Below are 20,805 nucleotides of genomic sequence, written 5' to 3'. Positions count from 1 at the left end.
TTCAAATTCTGTTTATTATACAATCTTTTTTAATGTCATTCTTATAACATATCATCATTATATTATATCCATATATTTTGATATGTTTTAATATTAAGTTTAATTCAATTATAAATATTGTAATAAAAGTATTTATCACTTGCAAGATAAAATAGAGGAGAAGAAGAAAAGACTCTAAACAAAACTCTAAATTGGATATTAGAGAAAAATGGTAGAAAATTAATTAAATTAAATAATATATGGAAAATGAGTAGGTTCAATTTAGTATTCGTCAATAGCATCTGTCTCTACATCAGTCGAATCTAAGCCAACTTCTTCGTAGTCCTTTTCAAGAGCTGCAAGATCTTCACGAGCTTCAGAAAATTCACCTTCTTCCATACCTTCGCCAACGTACCAATGAACAAAAGCTCTTTTAGCATACATAAGATCAAATTTATGATCAAGTCGAGCCCAAGCTTCAGCAATAGCTGTTGTATTAGACAACATGCAAACAGCTCGTTGTACTTTAGCTAAATCTCCACCCGGTACAACCGTTGGCGGTTGATAATTTATACCGACTTTGAATCCAGTTGGGCACCAGTCAACAAATTGTATTGTTCGTTTTGTTTTAATAGTGGCGATCGCTGCATTCACGTCCTTTGGGACGACATCTCCTCTATACAGCATACAGCAAGCCATATATTTTCCGTGTCTTGGATCACACTTGACCATTTGATTTGCTGGTTCGAAACATGCGTTAGTGATTTCTGCGACTGAAAGTTGCTCGTGATATGCTTTTTCAGCGGATATTACAGGAGCATAAGTAACCAAAGGAAAATGAATTCTTGGGTAAGGAACTAAGTTTGTCTGAAACTCGGTTAAATCTACATTTAAAGCACCATCAAATCGCAATGACGCTGTTATTGAAGAAACAATCTGTCCGATCAGTCTATTAAGATTAGTATAAGTTGGTCTTTCGATATCCAAATTGCGTCGGCAAATGTCATAGATTGCTTCATTATCGACCATAAAAGCGCAATCTGAATGCTCGAGAGTCGTATGAGTAGTAAGAATGGAATTGTATGGTTCAACAACAGCTGTAGAGACTCGTGGAGCCGGATATATCGCAAATTCTAATTTAGATTTTTTTCCATATTCAACAGAAAGACGCTCCATTAATAAAGAAGCGAATCCCGATCCAGTACCACCACCGAATGAATGAAAAATAAGAAATCCCTGTAATCCGGTACATTGATCTGCTAGTTTGCGTATTCGATCAATGACTAAGTCGACAATTTCTTTGCCAATTGTATAGTGACCACGAGCATAATTATTTGCTGCATCTTCTTTGCCAGTGATCAATTGTTCTGGATGGAAAAGATGCTTATATATTCCAGTTCGAACTTCGTCTACAAAAACAAAAAAAATCTCAATATTTCTATCATTAATCTCTAATAATTAAATGATTTAATGATTTTCTTTTTTTCTCTTACCAACTACTGTAGGTTCTAAATCGACAAATACTGCTCTAGGTACATGTTTGCCAGAACTGGTTTCGTTGAAAAAAGTACTAAAACTATCATCACCGCCAAATGTTTTATCAGATGGCATTTGTCCATCCGGTTGTATTCCATGTTCCAAACAATAGAGTTCCCAACAAGCATTTCCAATTTGGACTCCAGCTTGTCCGACATGAATAGATATGCACTCGCGCTAAAATAACATTTAAAATTCTATTTTTGAAAGAAATAATTTTTTCTTTTTTTTTCCTTATCTAATTTTTATTATTTATCTAAATTCCAAATCACTTTCTTTTTCAAAAAAGAGGAAATTATGAGAAAATGAAATTTATTTTTTTTATTTGTCAATATTTCAATATAATTATTATTTTCAATCTAACATTAAATGAAATTCTAAATCTTAAACGATCTATTACTTGGTTATTGATTTTATTAAATTATTGATTTTATCTTTATATTTTTTTATTATTTTTTTATATTTCAATAGTCATTCACCTAGAAAAATAAACATTTTTCTTACCATTTTAATTATATAAAAATAATAAAGTTTATTAACTTATAAAATAATTAAGCACAAAATTTTTCACGACACGATTACACAGAAAATGAGACCGTTTCTTTGAACGATTAAAACTTAATGACGCAATGCAGAAACGGTCGTCGGCCTCTTATATCCTTCTCTTCGAATCGTCTCGAAATATTCACAAGAAATTACAAATAATTATTTGAAAAAATTATTTTCTTTTAGAATTATTGATTTCCTTTCTTTAATATAATATAAAACTTTGCACGCTTCTATTTGATAAAAATATTCATTTTTAAAATTTTAAATCATTATTAAGATAGATACAAAATGTTTTTAAACAAATTCACTTTCAGTTACGTCGTATTTAAGATTAAATTTAATAAACGAATATAAATAGCATAACGGTAGCTACAACTAGCAAAGTTAGCCAAATCGTACATAGTCAGTTGAACAAAAAGTTCATGATGCAAATTCTTGTGAGCTATTTTTGTTCACACACATATATATATATATTTATTTATATGTATACTTATATATATATTCCTTTTATTCCTCACAATTCGGTTTTTCTATAATAAAGAAAATATAATTCTCTAAAAATATACATATATTAAATTATAATATTCTAATATTTTCACAAATCTATAAAAAGTATTTCTATATTTTTAAATTTATTTTTTTTTATTAATAAAAAAAAAAGAAACATTAATTTGTATTTTAATATATGTATATTTTATAATAATGATTATAAATTAAAAGTTAATATTAAACAAATCTATATATTTTTATTTTATATATAATTTTTGAAGATATTTTTATATACGAATTGTAATGTGTTTGATTCATATAATTAAATTAATTTTTTCTAATCTAAGATTTATAGATAACCGAAATTTCCAAAATAACAGATTTTTCCAATTGCAAAGCGTTAATAATTATTAATAATTGATTTCTCTTGTTAATATTTTAAGTACAAATAATGATATTTCTTAGTTATTGATTTACACAGTAATTGAATAATATTAATTCTATTAAATAAATAATTTTTTGATACAAATTCTTTATGATTTAGATAATTATTAAGTTAAGATTATTAAGTATAATTAAATATCAAAATTTTGAAACAATTATAAATACATAATACGAACATTATGTTGATTACTTTTTAGAGATACATACGTACCCATTGAAAAAGACATGTAGTTGCTTGTTACTACAAAATTATCTATTTTACAATTGGTTTCTACTATTATATATTATAGTATTATAATCATAGAATCATATTCATTTTGTGTATGGTACAAACAAATTAAATAAAAATATTAATAACATAATATAACTGTTAAACATACATATTTAGTGTTTGTAAACATAACCTTTTTGTTTTATTAACCATATATCCAATAAAAAGTATTTTGAAATACTGAAATATAAAAACATATGTATATACATTCAATAATTCTTGTTACATTATTATCTCAATTATAAACAACACGTACTATGGGACGTAGTCGTTCACCTTCTCCAGGAAGAAGAAGAGATCGATCTCGAGATCGAGATCGGGAACGTGAACGAGACAGAGATAGAAGAAGAAGACGTTCTCGTGAAAGAAGACGAAGGTATTTTTCTATAACTTATTACAGAATCAAATTATATAAAATATTATATAAATGATAACATAAATTTGAAATCATTTTAGATCTGTTGAACGGGATCGAGTAAAATCGAGAGAAAGAGAAAGGGATCGTGACCGTGAACGAGATAGGCACAGACGTTCATATAGTAGATCTAGATCAAGAGAAAGAGATAGACCTAAACCCAAATTAAAACCTACAACAGAACGTCCTGTTATTACAGGTATATAGATTTAATATTAAAAAAATATGAATTTGAAAAGATCTAATTTTTTAAATGAATATTTTATTCATTTAAAATATTTAGAAGCTGATCTTCAAGGAAAAACACCAGAAGAACAAGAAATGATGAGAATAATGGGTTTTTGTGGTTTTGATACTACTAAGGGCAAAAAAGTTGAAGGAAATGATGTGGGAGCTGTACATGTTATTCTTAAAAGAAAGTATAGACAATACATGAATAGAAAAGGAGGATTCAATAGACCATTGGATTTTGTAGCATAAATTTTATAAATATGACAATTCCATAAACAATACAATTTCAAATTCTTTATAATTCGTACGAATTCCATTGTTTAGTGGCCTGATTAGAACAATAGGATGTGCAAATGGTACAGAAAATAATTCATATAAGTAAACATAATATATCATATAGAAAAAAGTAAATCTAAAAACAAAATATGTTTAATTTTTGTTTCTTTTTTNTTTTTTTTTTTTTTTTTTTTTTTTTTTTTTTATATCTTTTAACCCAAATTTTAAATAAGATTAATTGAATATTTCAATCTTCTGTTCTACATCGTTTTTTTGAAGATACTGTATTATCGTCGTTATCACTCAAATCATCTGTATTTGAAATAGGGTTTTCATTTTCAGAGTTTTCTGGACTTGATGAAGCAAGCTATAAAAATTAAAAATATTTTAGAATATTGCTAATATTTTTAAAGAAATTAATATATAATATATTCTTTGTTAGCTGATATTACCATACTTATATCCATTTTCTCAAGTCCTTCTACCAATTCTGGATTTTTTATTCTAAAATCTCTAGTTATGCTGTGTTTCATGTAATTTTCTAATGGTATCTAATCATATAAATCATTGAATTCTATGTGAATACAAAGTGAATGAATGAATAAACTATTTAATACTTTGATTTAATACTTACACCCGTTCTTTTGCCAAGTAATAATATTTCTTTATTAAATTGTTCAATTTCATATACTACACGAGGTATTATTTTAGTTTCTTTTAAAATTTTATTTCTTTGTGCATAAGAATCAAATTTTGACTGTAATTTATTTTGATTTTCCTAATTTTTTTGACAAAAATAAATACATTATTAATAATATTATTAATATTATTAATATAATATATATTAATATTATTGATAAAAAATTTATAAAAGTAAAAAACATACCTCTACATATGTTACTAAATTATAAAAAGTAGATTTTAATGGTTTACCAGCTAATTGTACCAGTTGAATGAATCTACAATCATTATACACATTATACTCAATTTCAATAATATATAAATTATTAATTATGTAAAATAATATATATGCAATACATACTTAACTGCTTGGAATGCTGCGTTTTGAATATTTGATTTTGTGTAAAAATATTTTGTAAAGTTTCCAAGTAAATGATATAAATATTGCAAATTTTTAAAAGTATTGTCAATACATGGACTTGATTCAATTGATATATTAGCTAATGTTTGGAGTACTTGAGCAAGATAGGATAGTTGTTTACATAAATTTCGTTCCTTTTCTTTTAAATTATTATTCACTGTTAAAACAATTTATAAATTAATTTTCTATTTTGTTGTAAAATTTTTATTTGATATTTCAAATTTATACTTACATACTTCATCAATTGTTCCAGGTGCTCGAATTATGATGTCTTCTGCTTTTAATCGCATCAACAACCATGAAGCATTATCCAACTTTTGTTTAATGTGACTATTTAATACAATATAAATTTGTAATATAGTATCTTCGCGTATAATTTTATATATTCTATTCATTATTAATTCAGTCTATATTTGATAAAAATAAAAATCAATGTGAAATACAAAAAAATTTTGAATATTGTAAAATAAAGAATATTACTTACACCATCAATAGTTCCAACTTTTTCACATAATTCCATACAAATTTCATTTAACGTTTCTCCATACTCTTGTGTATGTTCTTCTAAATGTAAAAAAAATTGCAAGATTGCAGGAACAATAGAACTTTGAATATTTTCGATCTGAATCATTTTTTTTATACATTTTAGCATCTTTTATGAAAAAAAAATATACATAGAAATAAAGAATTATATTTAGAAAATAATTTTTTTTTCTAATTGAAAATTAATTTTTATACTAATAATAATTATAGTTATAATAATTTTTATATCCTAATATATTCCTATAGAAATGAAATCATTTTTATGAAAGACAATACACCAACCTTATCAGAATTGTAATTTTCAAAATTAATTTTGTATGTGTATTGTTCTATTATTTCTAATAATAAACATGATACTTTCTTCTTATCATCATCATTCATGTCTTCTGTAAGAAACTTTTCCAAATATTCCTTTAATGAAAAAATAATTTCTTGTAATTGAAAATTAATATCTTTAGGTATTGTATCTTTCTTAGATTGTATTTCAACTGTAAAATATAAATAAAATTATACAAAAAATTGTATAAAAAGTATACATTAAATTATCATATAATAAATTATTATGTAAATACATACAAATTGAATTGAGAAATGTCTGTAACTCGAATGATAATAATGTACATACACAATAAGAGATTTCTTTGAAACATTGCAAAGCTAATATAGTTACTTGTGCATCATTTGTAAGAGCATTAATTATATTTTGTATGAAATGTTTATAAAGCAATCTAAATAATAAAAATACTTTCATTATTATTAATTAATATAAAAAAATGAGATTCAAAGTATTTAATATTGAACATTTTTTTTTGTTTTAAACTCACCTTCCAATATCAATATATGTATTTAGATATCGATGATTTTGTGATTGAGAAATGTCTTTTATAGACAGTTTTATACGTTGTAAAAGTTGTTCACATATTTGTAATATATAATAACAAAAATTATGATTTTTTCGAAGTATATCATCATTTTGAGTTGACTGTCTGTTTATAAATTGCAATTAGATTTACTGTACTATACATTCTAAAAATTTCCACAGTTCAATGATAATAATTCAATAATTAATTATTAATTTTAAATCCAATAATAATTATATTCTTATAATATAATTCGATTTTTACTCTATTAAAAATAACATTTGAATAAAAAAATATTTCTGATATTGCAATTTTACATAAAAATATTTCTTTAATAATTTAAAACCGTGAAAACGTTTAGAATGATTTAATAATAGTATCTTAATAATACTCACTCAATTACTATACTTACGAAAATAAAAGTAACAAACTTTGACGGATCACATCTAAATCCATAATAGTATTTGGAATTTTTATATTATTTGATTTAATGGATTTTTTAGTTGTATTATTGACATCTTTATCCTTCTTATTTTTACTATTATCAGTTTTTTTCATTTTTGTAGATTGCTAAAAAATTTATATGACTTTTAATATATTAATATTTTAACATATAATAATATATAAAATTAAATACATATATACATTATATATTTAATATATATAATATAATATAAATAAAATATAATAATGAAATATATTGATCATTTTACCATTTTAATAAAATCCACCAAACGTGTGTATGCTTTAAATAAATCATTGATATTATTCAGAACTTTATCATTCCCTTTTGACCATTCACCAATTCTAAATGCTATTAAAGCTTCACAAATCTCAATAGCCATGCTAAGGTTTTTTAGTTTTACCTGTGATTTTGATTCTCCATGAAAAAAATCAGTTCCATGCTCCTAAGATAATTTATTTTTATATTAACATATTTATATTATTTTCTCTATATTGAAATTTTAATTATCAGATTTAAATGAATTTAAAGCTAAAATAAAATTTTAATTACCAAATTTAAATGTTCTAATTCTATAATTGTCATTTTTTTACATAATGATTCCAAAATATTATATATTTTTTCAAAAATACTTGAATTCTTTGTAATTGCATTAATATATATTTTTTGTAATGCAAATATCAATTGAGCAATAGGTTCTTGCATAATTACATCCATACCATGAATATCTGTACATAATTCTAATTTCACAGGAGGTAAAATATTATCATCTGTATGAAGGTAGAGATTCAAATGCGAAAAAAGCATATCTAATATAATTTCTATTATTTCAGGATTTTTCATTGCGGTATTATATAAGCCTAAAAATATAATATTATTTATGAAATTAATAAGTTTTTCATTGCTCATTTAAATAAATCTTTCTTACCTTCATACAAATGTAATCTAACTTCAAATTCGTAAGTAAAACTTTTTTTTAATATATCCAATATTTCATAACATAAAGTTTTACCATATTCTGTAAGTGATTTTTCTGGTTGTGAATTATACTCCAAAGTCACCTAAATTGTAAGATTAAAAATGATTATATTTTTATTATTAAAATCAATAAATTAATAATTTTATTTTCATTTAAAATTTTTAGATATACATACTTGAGTTAATGTTGATCTAGAATTAGAACTATTTGCATAATCGAAGGAATTAAGTTGACTTAATCTAAAATTATATTGAGAATGCATTTTTTTGTACTTTAACATCTCAATAAATCCTGTAACTGCCATTTGTCGTTTTGATGTGCCTTTTCTGTAAAGAGCTTTTCTTAAAGTCAATAAAAGATTTTCTCGTACATTAGGCGAAATAGGTATTAATGGAAAAATAGCATATAAAACTTGAGTAGCAACTATAGGTTGCAAAAGTAACAATCGTTCAAGAATGATCATAATCATAGTTTGATGCTCCAAAACAATCATTGACAATTCACGACACATATATTTTAAACAATCTAGAAAATATTTTTTTTTATTATGATAATAAATAATATTTGATGCAATTTTGTAATAAATATTGTTGTCTTTCTACCTGTATAATGTACTGTTGGCATATTTCCTGCTACTATTTTATTAATTAATTCTTGTAATACAATAGGAATTGTTTCATGACGTTTTTTAATTATTTCTCGTATTATTTCAGATCCTATACACCACATAGCTGTTGCAGTATTTTTTGATTTTTGATCAGCACTCATTAGTGTAAAAGCTAAATTAGTAAGTCCCTTTAATACTAAATGACGTTCTTTATTGCTATAAAATAATTAAATGATTATAATTAATATTAGAAGAAAGTATAAAAAAATATTGATTAATAATATTAATTAAATAACATTAAATTGAATTGACCTGCTATCAATGACTTGTTGAATAATGTCAATTATATTGAAAGGAGAAGGTAAAAGTTGCCTTAACCATGCACTATTTTGTCGCTTTTCTTTTTCAAAAGTATTGTGGACAATAGCCAATCTTAATATTTCAAAAATCTATCAAACATATTGTTTTTTTACATTAAAATAGATTACAACAAAATTCTTGATTATATGTTAAAAATTATGGTACCTGATCTTCATATATATCAGAAACTGACATTAAAACACAAAGTATAAATGATTGTAATATATATTCTGGAGCATAAGATACATGTTTAAGGAAACGAATAAAATCTTTCATATTTTCATGATTTAACTGTGTAGCTTGATATATATGATACAAAACAGTGCTTTCAATGTCTTGTATCTCTCTTAAATTAATTATATCTGCAAATATATATATTTAGAAAAGAATAGTAATAAAAATATTATGTAATAGATATATATGAATTTAATTATTTTTGTTTACATACCTATACTTTCAAAATTATCTACATTGTTAACTAAATTGGTTTTAGAATAACATAAATTAAAATACTTAGATAAGGCACTCAAAAGTTTTTGATTATCTCGATTTGTGCATAATTTTAATGTTTGATATGTGAAAGAAGGTACTTGATCCAAAGGAAGATTTGGAAGAGCAGAACATAATGTTTTCAAAACTTCATTACGATTTATCTTATCTAATGCCATATCTCTTTACATAAAAAAAATTTGGATAATTTTTAAATTTTTTAAATTTTATATACATAAAGTTTATATACATAAAGTTTATATACATAAAGTTTTGATAAAAAAAATCATATACCCAAACATTTTTGCTAAAGATGGTAAAAGATTGACATTCCAATTATAATTACATATATCTTTAACAATTAATGTTTTATATTCAATTCCTGACACTTCAATATCTGCATGAACAATATATTTCTCATTTTCCAATGCTTCAAATAAAGCAGGTAATATATCTTTCCAACTGTAAAAAAAAAGAGTTATAGTGTTAAAAAATATGATATTAAAAAAAAAGAAAAAAATAATAAAAAATATAAATTGTTTTGCCTCTGTAACTCATCAGCATCATTGCAAATATTTTTAACACAAAAATCGACCAGTTTGACAAGATGTTGTTTCGAATATCTTGGAAAATTAGCAATTATCCAATTAATTATTGTATTTGCTTGTCCTGTAGATATATTAGTTTTTCCCAAACTCTTCAGTATATATTCGATAAGTTTTCGTTGTTTTAATTGACTCTCATCAGAATCACAAAATGCTTGCAAAAGATCATCTAATATTTTCGTAGCATCCAATTGACAAATAATGTTTTCTACTAGTTGTATAAGCTGTTGAAATTATTCTTTAAGCTCGAATATTCCCACTCTGTTTAAAATATAATTTTTATAATTACCTCTTCTATATTCAAATCTTTAACAAATGCGCGCAATTTTAATTGATCATCTCGTAAATTTTCAAAACGACGATACATATTTTGATATTTTTATTTGGATTCACTTTATATTTTTCTGTTTTCTATTTATTTTCTGTTTCTAATAAGTTAAAATAATTTAAGCAATATTTAATTTTTTCTTTTTTATTTAATTAAAAGATTTTAAACTATTTTTTTTTTTCGTATATACAAATGCATATGCATTCATAAACTTATTTTAAGTTTATCGAATCTCTTAAATGCCGCATCTCTAGATGTCGTTTCATGTCAAACAAACACATAATTATTTGATGATAGAAAAGCAAAAAAAGGCGGGAAACAATTAATAATTTTCTATTCAATAAGTAATATATTTAAAAATTTTATTTAACAATTTTCATTTGATGTTAATNTATATATATATATATATATATATACATATAGAATATAAATATTATATATAATAAATATAATATATGTATATAAATTTTAATGTTCTTTGAATTTGATTTTTAAATATATTATAATTTTTTGTTAGATAGAGTACTTAGAAATTGTTTTAATATATATTATGCAAAAAATATGAAGATGATGTATATTTATATCATATTTTTATTTATCATTATAAAATAATGATAAAGAATTTCATCTAAAATAAATAAAACATTATTAATTATTAATAGTATATACGTTATTATTTTTATTATTATATTATATTCCAATCAAAATTTTAGCAAGAAAGTAAAAGTATAAAATCGTTTTTTTTCTGTGACAGTAATCAGACTCGACGAATTTGGATTTTTAGTCCAAGGTCGGAGGAGATAAATTAACGATATTATTGAAAGGGAGAACAAAAAAAAAAGAGAATCGGGTGTGGCAGAGGAAAGCACACAAACGGTTACATATTCTTATGGCGAAAGTATTTTTCGGTACTCGTTCGAAACACGCCCTTGTACCCCACCTGATTTCAGTTGGTTCGACTATATAAGATTTCGGCTACGAAAGGATCAGCACACATTTGCTTTCATACATTGTTGAAGAATCGATCAAAATCTACCTGACTCACAATGTTCTCGAAGGTAAGCGATGTAAAATAATTTAATAAGTGAATATAGTATATTTATATATACTAATTTTAAAAATAATGTTGAATCTTAATTTATGTTTCTGTAAAATGTATATACATATATTATGAAATAAATAAAATATATGTGTATCATATATACATTTAAAAATAAGAAAAGAAAATAGAGAAAAAAAATTGTATGAAATTATAATAATCATAAATATAATAGTTTCGTTTCTTTTTCTCAGATCATAGTACTCGCTTGTGCTCTGGCAATGTGCAATGGAGGAGTATTACTACCAGAAGCAACTGGACAATATTCTTTGACAACTGCGGCTTTAACATCAACATCTGACAATATACTTCGTAGCACAGGAAATTTAGCACAAATTGCGACTCAGTCAAAAACAATTTCCACACCATTTTCTAGCACTAGCAAATCTGATATTCGTGTAACAAATCCAGCGATTTATGCACATGCTGCTCCAGTAGCATACGCTGCAACACATGCAGCACCCCTGGCAACACCATTAGCTGCTGCTGCTCAACCAAGCACACTTCTTGGTGTCGCTTACTCCCCGGCAGTAGCTGTTTCACACATGGCCTATACCAGTCCCATCGGTGTCTCTTACGCATGGTAACAGTTCATTCTCCCGAATTTCTTAGACCACTAATGCCAATTTTTTGACAAAATATGACAATTCGATTCTACTTATCATTATGATTTATACGTATTTGGTATATATCAATTTTTATTTATTAAATACAATACACATTGAAGTGTATAAATAATCTTATTTTTGTTTCCTTCTTTTCAAACATCCTAAATTCCAAATGCTGCTAATATCAAAGAATCGATTATTATTATTATTATTATTAAATAAATAAAATATTCAAAAACAATTGATAAAATGAAAATATCGATTCAGTAGACTTAGTATAGAATAACGATTGTACATTTATTGAATAATCGATTATTACATTCTGTGACAAAGAAGATTGTTTGAATTGTAACGACGATTCCGATTCGATACAAATGTTCGAATGCATCTCATGGTCGATAATGGTAAAACATCAAGTTTTAATCGAATTATCGTTCTGTAATACAAATTCAAGCGTAGACCTTCTTAGAGGACCTTGACGGCTCCTATCCCATTCAAGGCTATACCATTAAGTCCTAGAGGGGCAGCCGCTAAACCAGTAGTGATAGCAGCGGGTGCAGCTGCGATTGCGGTTGTCAATCCAGGTGTAAGAAGAGTTGTAGGAGCAGCAACAGCAGCTGTAGCCACTGGAGCTAAAAATCAAAAATTTGCAAAATACGCTTGTAATAAATTGAATTTTACAATTAAATCAAAATTAAAAAAAAAAAAAAAAAATCATCACTAGTTATTTCCCTAAGAAACAATTATTACACAGTCCAATTTAAACTTAAGCTTTTATATTGTCTGTTCGTTAAGATTAGCTGTACGCACGAAATATGTACAAAACGATATTATTCATACGTTAAAGCATAGTATGTTTAACGATAATAAGAAAGAAATGAAAAAAAAAAAAAAAGAATTGAAAAGATGAAATGAGTAAAGGATTGAAGCAACAACTGATATAGTAGAAAATGGAACGTGAGAAAAGCGGACTAACGAATTATCGATACTAATGCATGAAGAAAATGTATTCATGACGTTATCGATTCGATTCATTATGTGACATTCGATTAGAAATATTACGAATAAAAAAAAAATGATGTAAAGATGTGACATGAGGCAACATATCGCTGTATAACGATATATATATATATATATTATATATATATTATATATATATAAATTATATAATATTAAAAATTATAAATTGGCACCCCGCTCTAATCAGGTACCTGCAATAGCGGTATTTGCGACCGCAACTACCGGGGCGGGTACAGCAGTCGCCGTCACGATTCCAGGATTGTTAACGCGTACGTCCGCTTTGCTGACGCTACTGAACGGCGTATCTATGCTCTTCGCATAGGCCGATATGGCACCTAAATTACCGATACCCCGTATCACATTAGAGGTGGACGTTGCGATAGTTGGTACCGCGAGCGTGGCTGTAGACAGTGGAAGGGTTGCTGCTGCTGCTGCTGGCTGTACTGCAACCGCTGCAGGCGCGGCTGCGAGCAAACTGCCTCCAATTACGCCAGCTTGCCCAACTGCCAGCAAGCAACCGCAAATCACCAAAAACTGAAAAAAAAGAAAAATTTTTTTTTATTTCTTTCAACGTTCTCTCTTTGTCCGCTTTCCCTTCTCCCTCCCCCCTTCCCTCCATTTTAACATCCCCTCATTCTTTTTCGCAATAACGATCACCGATAATGATTTTATTTAACGGAGAAGCTTTCGTTTCGATCTCAATCGTGATAAGTAATTAAATATCTTATTTACATTTTTACTTACTCTAAACATGATGACGATAGGTAGCGCCTGCTTTCTTCACCGTTTGGAAGCAACAAACGAATTGAATGCATCTAATAAATCTGTCAGTCTATTTATACGCAAGCTCTTGTAAGTTAGATAGTTAACTTGAACCATTTTTTCTCCGAAAACTTCGTATCAAGTGTCGACCAAAGACAGGTATATTGCATAGAAAACTTATAACGAGCCGACATTGCATCACATATATATATGTAGCTAGAACAAATTTGATATCGCAAAAATTTATTAACAGGTTGGTCGTGTTTTTAAAAAAAAAAATTTTTCTTTTTTTTCAGTTTTTGGTGATTTGCGGTTGTTTGCTGGCAGTTGAGCACTCTGGTTTTCTCGAAAGAAAATGTTCATTTTGTTTAAAGGACGTGAAAAAAAAATGAAATTCAAAAAGCAAAACGATATCGGATGAAGAATGAACGATAATGGAACCAAAAGATGATCAAACATATGTAAAAATAGACTCAATTTTGTATCACGTTTAAATGTATATTACAACATCAACGTGTAAATGTATACGATTGAAAAGTAAAAGAAACAGATAGATACTCTGCAATTACTCAATATCGGTGTATCTCATATTGCAACCGATATTCAGATATACTATAGAATTACAGTTACAGCCATCATGTAAAGAATTGTAGAAACATACGTTTGATAGATATATATATATTTACAAAGATATATAAAGTAATAAAATATTAATAAATTCTTGAAAAAATTTTGTAAATTTTAAAATAATCATTGATTCATGGATCGACATAAGTATGTAAATAAATTGTTTTGAAATTATAAAGTCGTATTTGTTTGCAAATAATAATTTGAGAAAATTAGAAAAAACTTATTTAATCTACTTTTAAATAATCAAAAATAACAAAGAAAGATGGAGTGGGGAGGGGGACGAGGGGGAGGGGGAGAAAGAAACCAATGAGAATGGGAAAGAATGAATATAAAGTAAGTTACCAAGTGAACGGGAACGTAATCGGACTATCTTTGTTGGTTACAGTTATTATGCAATTGACATTGGCAAAGTGTAACAGTAAGAACATGGCCAAGAACTAAGATTTCATAAGCATGCCGGAGGCAAAGGAGCGTACATATGTTATAATTGCTGTAAGCTAACGTATCAAAATGCTTTCTTCATTTTTGTTTCTTTAAAGATTTCTTTAGAAATTATTAAATTATTATTCCTTTTGTTTAAAATTTCTGATAGATTAATGATAAATTATATTGAATCTGTGAATATCGTGTATTTTTATCAAACATAAACGTAATAATATACATATAAGATACTAAGGAAACATATAGATAATTAATCGTTTCAACAGATTCATCCGTTCGCATTATTAAAAATTTTTCGATATAACAGGTTTCATTTATTTATTATTTCTCTATAAAATAAAATATAATACATCGATATGTTTCTACATTTTATTCTGAATAATATCTTATTAATAGCACAAACTTATAATTCGTTGATTGGTTGTATTAGAATAACATTCTAAATAATTTCTATAATCATTATACCCGTTATACATATAAATTTGATTGTACGTAAAGTAGAATCATTTAACGATTCTATTTTATAATATAATTGTAGGAATGTCGGAAAAAATATGCCAAAATTATTAGTAACTCCATTATATAACGCGTTATTATAATAAGTTAATTAATATTATAGCTTCTTAAATTAAAATCGATTTAAGATTCTTAAATGTAATTAATAATAAAAATATTTTTACACAAATCTAAACGATCATGATTCATAAATATATTCACTTAATTATACCATAATTTTTAAAATATTCACGTATATCGCGCATTATTATTTGCTATTTGCAATTTAATTTGATCAATTTTTTTAAATGATGGTTTTTGAACGATAATTTTTTTTTTATAAATATAAAAAATAATATACAAACATACATATATGATATATATATATATATAAAAAGAAAAAACTGTATATATATATATATATATATATATATATATATACATATATATCAGTTTTTTCTTTTTCACTTTTTTATTTTTTCTAAGAATTAAAAATTAAATAATATTTCAAATAATTAAAGACCGTATACAATAGTTTTCATAAAAAATAATTTTTATGTTTTGTCTTCACAGCATGTCTTCATCATTTGTTGTACCGTTCAGGATATCTACTCGTTTGCAGCACGAGAATATTTCTCTTTTCATTTCTAAATATTAATGTATTATAATTATAGTTCTTCATAAAAATCGTTTACTATATAAATAATTTTCTTGTTTAACAACAATAATAATTAAAAGCGCAAAAAAGAAAGAAAAAATCAGCATAAATATATTATATCTAACTATGAAATAAGCACATTATTAAGGATATATGAAAGGGATAATGAATGTAAAAAGTTGCATTTTCTTTTTTTTTTCTTCTTCCGTTTTATCAACGCATTCGTTAATTTTAGAAAATTTAATAGATGGATAATATCGTGCACAATTTTTTATCGTGTTCTTAAATAAATTCTTACCTCCAAATTAACTACTAATGATAAATTATAATGATTAATTAATTAAACTCAAAACGTAATAATAATACGCATATAAATAGAATTAAAGATATTATATTATATATTGGTTCACATTGATGTCGGGGACCAAAAATTCATCTCTCTTAATTCTGATGGTTTTGCTTGAAATACATTTGAGAAAGCTGGTTTTTCAACTGGTTTTTCATCACTTCCGACATATGTGAGATTTTGCGACGAAATAGATTTTTTTCGAGCAAATGCTTTAAGTGAAGGAGCTGAAACATCTGTTTCGTCCTCTTCGTCAATTTTACCAGTAACAATTTCCCTAGATTGTCCGAAGATGCTTGATAAGATCCAACTTCCTTGATATTTTTCACGATCAAGAAGAAATGGACTAGTAAAATACCGATTAGAAGGAACACGTCGACGAGTTTTCGGAGAACTATTTGGACTGCTTGCGGGCGAAGCGAGTGGAGTAGCTGGTAAAGATTTACTTCCTTTTTTACATTGTTTGTCAGCCTGTTCGGCTGAGAAATTTTCGTGAAGTTTGTTAGACATTATCTGACTGGCTACAAGAACAATCGACTTTCCACAAAGTGCTGGTTCACCATGAAATCCATCATCTATTCCTTGTGACTTTGTAATTTTCGTATTGTTGGTTGATGTTTTTAGATTTGGTTTAGTTTCATTGCCTAGAATGAAAAATTATAAAACACTAATTATATAATACATAAAATATGAAACAACATTTCTTATATTTCATTATTCTTTACAATATTCAGAAAATTCACTTTTTTGTCATTTATATAATTACGAATCGTGCAAAAAAACATATATAATAATTAATATTAATACCTTTATTTGTTGTTGGTATAAATGGTTGACAAGGTAAAGGATGCTTGCTAAAATCAATCTCTTGATTTTTTTTCTTCTCTTCAATAACCTGTTGCTGCGTATCTTGTGCTTTTATATTATTTGTTGATGGAGTAATATTTTGTTCATTAAAAACTTCATCAATTGGCCGAAAATCTTGCGAAACCGATAATCGATTTTGTGTCTTTGGATACCGTATATAAAAGAAGCTGTCGTCGTGAGATGGAGGACTAAATGTAGTCTCGTCAAAGTCGAATCTGCATAAAAAAAAAAATGCGAAAAGCTATAATTTCACATTTTACAAAATAGGATTGATGAAAAAAACAAGGCTAAGCTACTTGATAAAAAGATCCAACTTTTATCACATTTCTTCGACTCACATTCTTAGAAAATTCTTTCAATTGTGAAATATTTTTATTCTTGTTCATAAATTCCACTTTTTAAAATATTAGATAATTATTTATAAATTTTTAAATTCTATAGTAACGCGTAAATATCAAAGATATAATCTTACATGAGTACTTCATTAATTAAAAACTATATGTAATCATGCCGTACATGGAAAGATACTTAATCCGAATTTTTGACGTAAAACAACATTAAAAGAAATAATATCGAAAAATGAAAGAATAAAACGCTATGCGCAGCACACAAACTGCACGAGGCCGTACTTCTCTCGTGAAGAGTGTCATAAGTCTAAGAATAGCACAATGCCCATGCGATCAACTGCTTATTCGCGTTATATTACGTATTGGCCAAATATCACATATATTTTTTTTTTTGCTTGCAAAATATATATTTAATACTAAAGTTTTAAATAATATAAATTTAAATTTTATTTTATATTTTAGACAATTAATTTGCAAATATTCAAAATTAAATCTTATGAAATGATTTAAATTCATCTTTTATATTCATAACATTATATTATATATAATGTTATAAATTCTCAGAAATATTTTGCGGGCAATTAAAAAAATTGCCTCTTACCGTTGGTTTAAATCTCTTCTACTTATTCAGCAAAGAATAATGTTAAAGCATCATGAGCCTGCAACTTAGTACAAGTCGAAGTTTAACATTAAGATGCTTCTCTCAAAAGAAATTAAAAAAAAACATACCTGCTATCGGTTCTTCCTTTCATCCACTGTGGCAAAGATATTCCACTGCTAAGTGATCTATCTTGTCTTGTGGAACCCATTTTGCAATCCAATTTTCTTTTTTTTTTTTTTTCAAATTTAATATAATAAAAAGTACTTTATTTCCAAATACTAATATATTATATTTTTTTTTTTTGCTAGATCACACTTTGAAATGTCGGATTCAAAAAATACCAAAATTTACAATTTTTTATAAGTTTTCACTAAAATATATTGATTTCTAGGAGATTGATCTACACGTTGTTCTACAGACCTAAAACACAAATAAGATGATAGATCTGCATGTACTTAATTATACATAATTAAATAATTATATATAATAATAATATAAAGTTTATAATTTTATTAAATATTTTTTTATTTTAGAAATATATTATTTAAATAAATTGCAAAAAAAACATATTTTACATTTAATATAAAAATCATTTTGGGAAAAGAAAAATATGAAAAGAAAAATATGAAAAGAAAAAATTTTATATTATTTAATAAAAAGATTTAATATTTAATAGAAGAAAAATATTTATATTATTTAATTTTTTTAATTTTATTTAATTTCGGCTGTTTGAACGGATATGTTTGATCAACAAATTTGAAGAAAAATTGTAAAGAAATTATATCTTGATCAATGTTTCTTTATTATTCTTTTGTCTTTATTTTTTACTGAATCTATATTTTTGTGATTAAATTGCAAAGCTTTCATCATATATATATTATATAATGTGTATGTTTTCGTGCTCTCTTTCTCTTTCTCTCTCTCTCTCTTTCTCTCTGTTTCTTTCGTACAAATATATTTTTATTGCATTTATTCATATTTTTTATATTGGATAAAAAATTATTTTATTTATTTATCACTTGATAGTAATTTAATGAATAGAATCCAAAAATATAGAACTTAAATCTAAAAAATCATTGTATCAAAAGTTATGCATATTTAAAAATACATAAAGATTACTAATATGCTGAAGCCATTTTGGCTTCGTTTACAATCCATCCGTTCGATGAACAACAAATGGCGAATGCTGAGTCAGATATTATAAACAAATAATTTTGATAGAACCGATTTGATTTTTGTATTATCGACTGTTTGAAAGCAGCCAGAAATTTGTTTAACTTATATCTAATTTATAATTAATATATTTTATTTATTTACGAAATCAACACTGCAATTTATTGTTTTATCGATATATTCTTTAGCATTCATTAGTCAATGTCATAATTTTTAGAATTTTTAAAATCATTGATGAATTTAATTTAATATAATATAAATTTAATTTTAGGATAATATAAAACTTGTATTTTTTCCGTAAATTTTACTCGTTTATTAAATTGTCAACATAAAACCAAATCACTTAAAAAAAAAATAGAAAAAGTAAAAATAAATAAATAATCAAACCAATATCAAAAAACAAAAGAAGAAATAACAAAATTTATAATAAAAATAATTTGTACGAAACAAAAAAAATATATTTTAAAATCTACTGATAGTACTTTTACTACTGTTTTAAAAATTATTAATAATTATAATGTAAACAAACATATTCCATTCAATAAACAAAAATTTTGTTGATCAATTATTTACTTACTTGCTTTGTATGATGTATCGAATGTCGTTGTACAATTAGTAGCCCCATAACGGCAATATTTTCATAAGATCTTGAAAATGGTGATACTGTAATTGTAAAACAATACAACTACCTATGGATTAATATAGATGGCATAAACTCACATCATATTCATCTGCGTTATATGTCAAAAGAATAAGCTTCTTAATGGCGAAAAATTTCTATTTGTAGAAAAATAAAAAAGAACTAGACTAATATAGGGGAAATAAAGAAAAATTATATTTTGATATAAGGAATTGCAATTATAAAGAAAGATTACACATTATTTTTGTATATATTTAAATTTAATTTATTATACACATGTATCTATTCAATTATAAAATATATTTTCATAAGATCTTGAAAATGGTGATACTGTAATTGTAAAACAATACAACTATCTATGGATTAATATAAATGGCATAAACTCACATCATATTCATCTGCGTTATATGTCAAAAGAATAAGCTTCTTAATGGCGAAAAATTTCTATTTATAGAAAAATAAAAAAGAACTAGATTAATATAAGGGAAATAAAAAAAAATTATATTTTGATATAAGGACGCAATTATAAAGAAAGATTATATACATTATTTTTGTATATATTTAAATTTAATTTATTATACACATGCATCTA

The 20,805-nt window shown here is 25.3% G+C and overlaps 6 protein-coding genes across 7 annotated transcripts; 2 read left to right on the top strand and 4 right to left on the bottom strand.

Moving 5' to 3' along the window:
• Nucleotides 1-73: 73 nt before the first annotated feature.
• LOC122713001 (tubulin alpha-1 chain-like) lies at nucleotides 74-2,514 on the bottom strand. Its single transcript, XM_043933113.1, has 3 exons — nucleotides 2,020-2,514; nucleotides 1,473-1,692; nucleotides 74-1,388 (listed from the first exon to the last, which is right to left on the bottom strand). The coding sequence occupies exons 1-3, from the start codon at nucleotides 2,020-2,022 to the stop codon at nucleotides 262-264; spliced, it is 1,350 nt and encodes a 449-aa protein (XP_043789048.1). The 5' UTR covers nucleotides 2,023-2,514; the 3' UTR covers nucleotides 74-261.
• Nucleotides 2,515-3,219: 705 nt separating this feature from the next.
• LOC122713057 (U4/U6.U5 small nuclear ribonucleoprotein 27 kDa protein) lies at nucleotides 3,220-4,193 on the top strand. Its single transcript, XM_043933193.1, has 3 exons — nucleotides 3,220-3,644; nucleotides 3,725-3,882; nucleotides 3,967-4,193. The coding sequence occupies exons 1-3, from the start codon at nucleotides 3,526-3,528 to the stop codon at nucleotides 4,161-4,163; spliced, it is 474 nt and encodes a 157-aa protein (XP_043789128.1). The 5' UTR covers nucleotides 3,220-3,525; the 3' UTR covers nucleotides 4,164-4,193.
• A 153-nt stretch (nucleotides 4,194-4,346) lies between these two features.
• LOC122713056 (Fanconi anemia group I protein) lies at nucleotides 4,347-10,637 on the bottom strand. 2 transcript variants are annotated; one of them, XM_043933191.1, is made up of 22 exons: nucleotides 10,488-10,637; nucleotides 10,139-10,422; nucleotides 9,888-10,055; nucleotides 9,553-9,776; nucleotides 9,270-9,466; nucleotides 9,057-9,193; nucleotides 8,740-8,960; nucleotides 8,313-8,662; nucleotides 8,087-8,219; nucleotides 7,711-8,018; nucleotides 7,409-7,603; nucleotides 7,108-7,265; nucleotides 6,660-6,821; nucleotides 6,412-6,563; nucleotides 6,118-6,323; nucleotides 5,777-5,944; nucleotides 5,525-5,699; nucleotides 5,233-5,449; nucleotides 5,077-5,149; nucleotides 4,825-4,968; nucleotides 4,643-4,741; nucleotides 4,347-4,557 (listed from the first exon to the last, which is right to left on the bottom strand). In XM_043933191.1, exons 1-22 carry the CDS (start codon nucleotides 10,563-10,565, stop codon nucleotides 4,438-4,440), a joined length of 3,969 nt encoding a protein of 1,322 aa, XP_043789126.1. In that variant the 5' UTR covers nucleotides 10,566-10,637; the 3' UTR covers nucleotides 4,347-4,437. The 2 variants fall into 2 exon arrangements, with proteins under 2 accessions (XP_043789126.1, XP_043789127.1); XM_043933192.1 differs by lacking the exons at nucleotides 10,139-10,422; nucleotides 10,488-10,637 and having other exon boundaries at nucleotides 9,553-9,774; nucleotides 9,888-10,001.
• On the top strand, nucleotides 8,079-12,250 carry LOC122713059 (cuticle protein 76-like). The gene is made up of 4 exons (XM_043933194.1): nucleotides 8,079-8,117; nucleotides 8,851-8,924; nucleotides 11,281-11,584; nucleotides 11,820-12,250. The coding sequence occupies exons 3-4, from the start codon at nucleotides 11,573-11,575 to the stop codon at nucleotides 12,210-12,212; spliced, it is 405 nt and encodes a 134-aa protein (XP_043789129.1). The 5' UTR covers nucleotides 8,079-8,117; nucleotides 8,851-8,924; nucleotides 11,281-11,572; the 3' UTR covers nucleotides 12,213-12,250.
• A 255-nt stretch (nucleotides 12,251-12,505) lies between these two features.
• LOC122712883 (pupal cuticle protein C1B-like) lies at nucleotides 12,506-14,138 on the bottom strand. Its single transcript, XM_043932881.1, has 3 exons — nucleotides 13,998-14,138; nucleotides 13,445-13,787; nucleotides 12,506-12,865 (listed from the first exon to the last, which is right to left on the bottom strand). Exons 1-3 carry the CDS (start codon nucleotides 14,004-14,006, stop codon nucleotides 12,699-12,701), a joined length of 519 nt encoding a protein of 172 aa, XP_043788816.1. The 5' UTR covers nucleotides 14,007-14,138; the 3' UTR covers nucleotides 12,506-12,698.
• A 2,476-nt stretch (nucleotides 14,139-16,614) lies between these two features.
• Nucleotides 16,615-20,275, bottom strand: LOC122713033. Its single transcript, XM_043933160.1, has 4 exons — nucleotides 20,151-20,275; nucleotides 18,529-18,820; nucleotides 17,393-17,667; nucleotides 16,615-17,229 (listed from the first exon to the last, which is right to left on the bottom strand). The coding sequence occupies exons 2-4, from the start codon at nucleotides 18,606-18,608 to the stop codon at nucleotides 16,646-16,648; spliced, it is 939 nt and encodes a 312-aa protein (XP_043789095.1). The 5' UTR covers nucleotides 18,609-18,820; nucleotides 20,151-20,275; the 3' UTR covers nucleotides 16,615-16,645.
• Between the last annotated feature and the right edge of the window lie 530 nt (nucleotides 20,276-20,805).

The sequence above is a fragment of the Apis laboriosa genome, unplaced genomic scaffold (assembly GCF_014066325.1).
Source record: "Apis laboriosa isolate Shangri-la unplaced genomic scaffold, ASM1406632v1 scaffold21_cov150, whole genome shotgun sequence".
NCBI classification, from domain to species: Eukaryota; Metazoa; Arthropoda; class Insecta; order Hymenoptera; family Apidae; genus Apis; species Apis laboriosa.
Note: the sequence above shows the minus strand (reverse complement) of the source record. Positions and strands in the feature narration are given on the sequence as shown.

Coding starts and splice junctions, on each gene's coding strand:
- LOC122713001 (XM_043933113.1), bottom strand. Junction 1,389..1,472: donor TTTAGAACCTACAGTAGTTG/GTAAGAGAAAAA, acceptor TTGTTTTTGTAG/ACGAAGTTCGAACTGGAATA.
- LOC122713033 (XM_043933160.1), bottom strand. CDS start 18,608: ATGGGTTCCACAAGACAAGATAGATCACTTAGCAGTGGAATATCTTTG. Junction 17,668..18,528: donor AAAGGAAGAACCGATAGCAG/GTATGTTTTTTT, acceptor TTTTTTATGCAG/ATTCGACTTTGACGAGACTA. Junction 17,230..17,392: donor TATACCAACAACAAATAAAG/GTATTAATATTA, acceptor TTTTCATTCTAG/GCAATGAAACTAAACCAAAT.
- LOC122713057 (XM_043933193.1), top strand. CDS start 3,526: ATGGGACGTAGTCGTTCACCTTCTCCAGGAAGAAGAAGAGATCGATCT. Junction 3,645..3,724: donor TCTCGTGAAAGAAGACGAAG/GTATTTTTCTAT, acceptor AAATCATTTTAG/ATCTGTTGAACGGGATCGAG. Junction 3,883..3,966: donor AGAACGTCCTGTTATTACAG/GTATATAGATTT, acceptor TAAAATATTTAG/AAGCTGATCTTCAAGGAAAA.
- LOC122713056 (XM_043933191.1), bottom strand. CDS start 10,565: ATGTATCGTCGTTTTGAAAATTTACGAGATGATCAATTAAAATTGCGC. Junction 10,423..10,487: donor AAGATTTGAATATAGAAGAG/GTAATTATAAAA, acceptor TAATTTCAACAG/CTTATACAACTAGTAGAAAA. Junction 9,194..9,269: donor CTGATATATATGAAGATCAG/GTACCATAATTT, acceptor TATGTTTGATAG/ATTTTTGAAATATTAAGATT.
- LOC122712883 (XM_043932881.1), bottom strand. Junction 12,866..13,444: donor CGCAAATACCGCTATTGCAG/GTACCTGATTAG, acceptor TTTGATTTTTAG/CTCCAGTGGCTACAGCTGCT.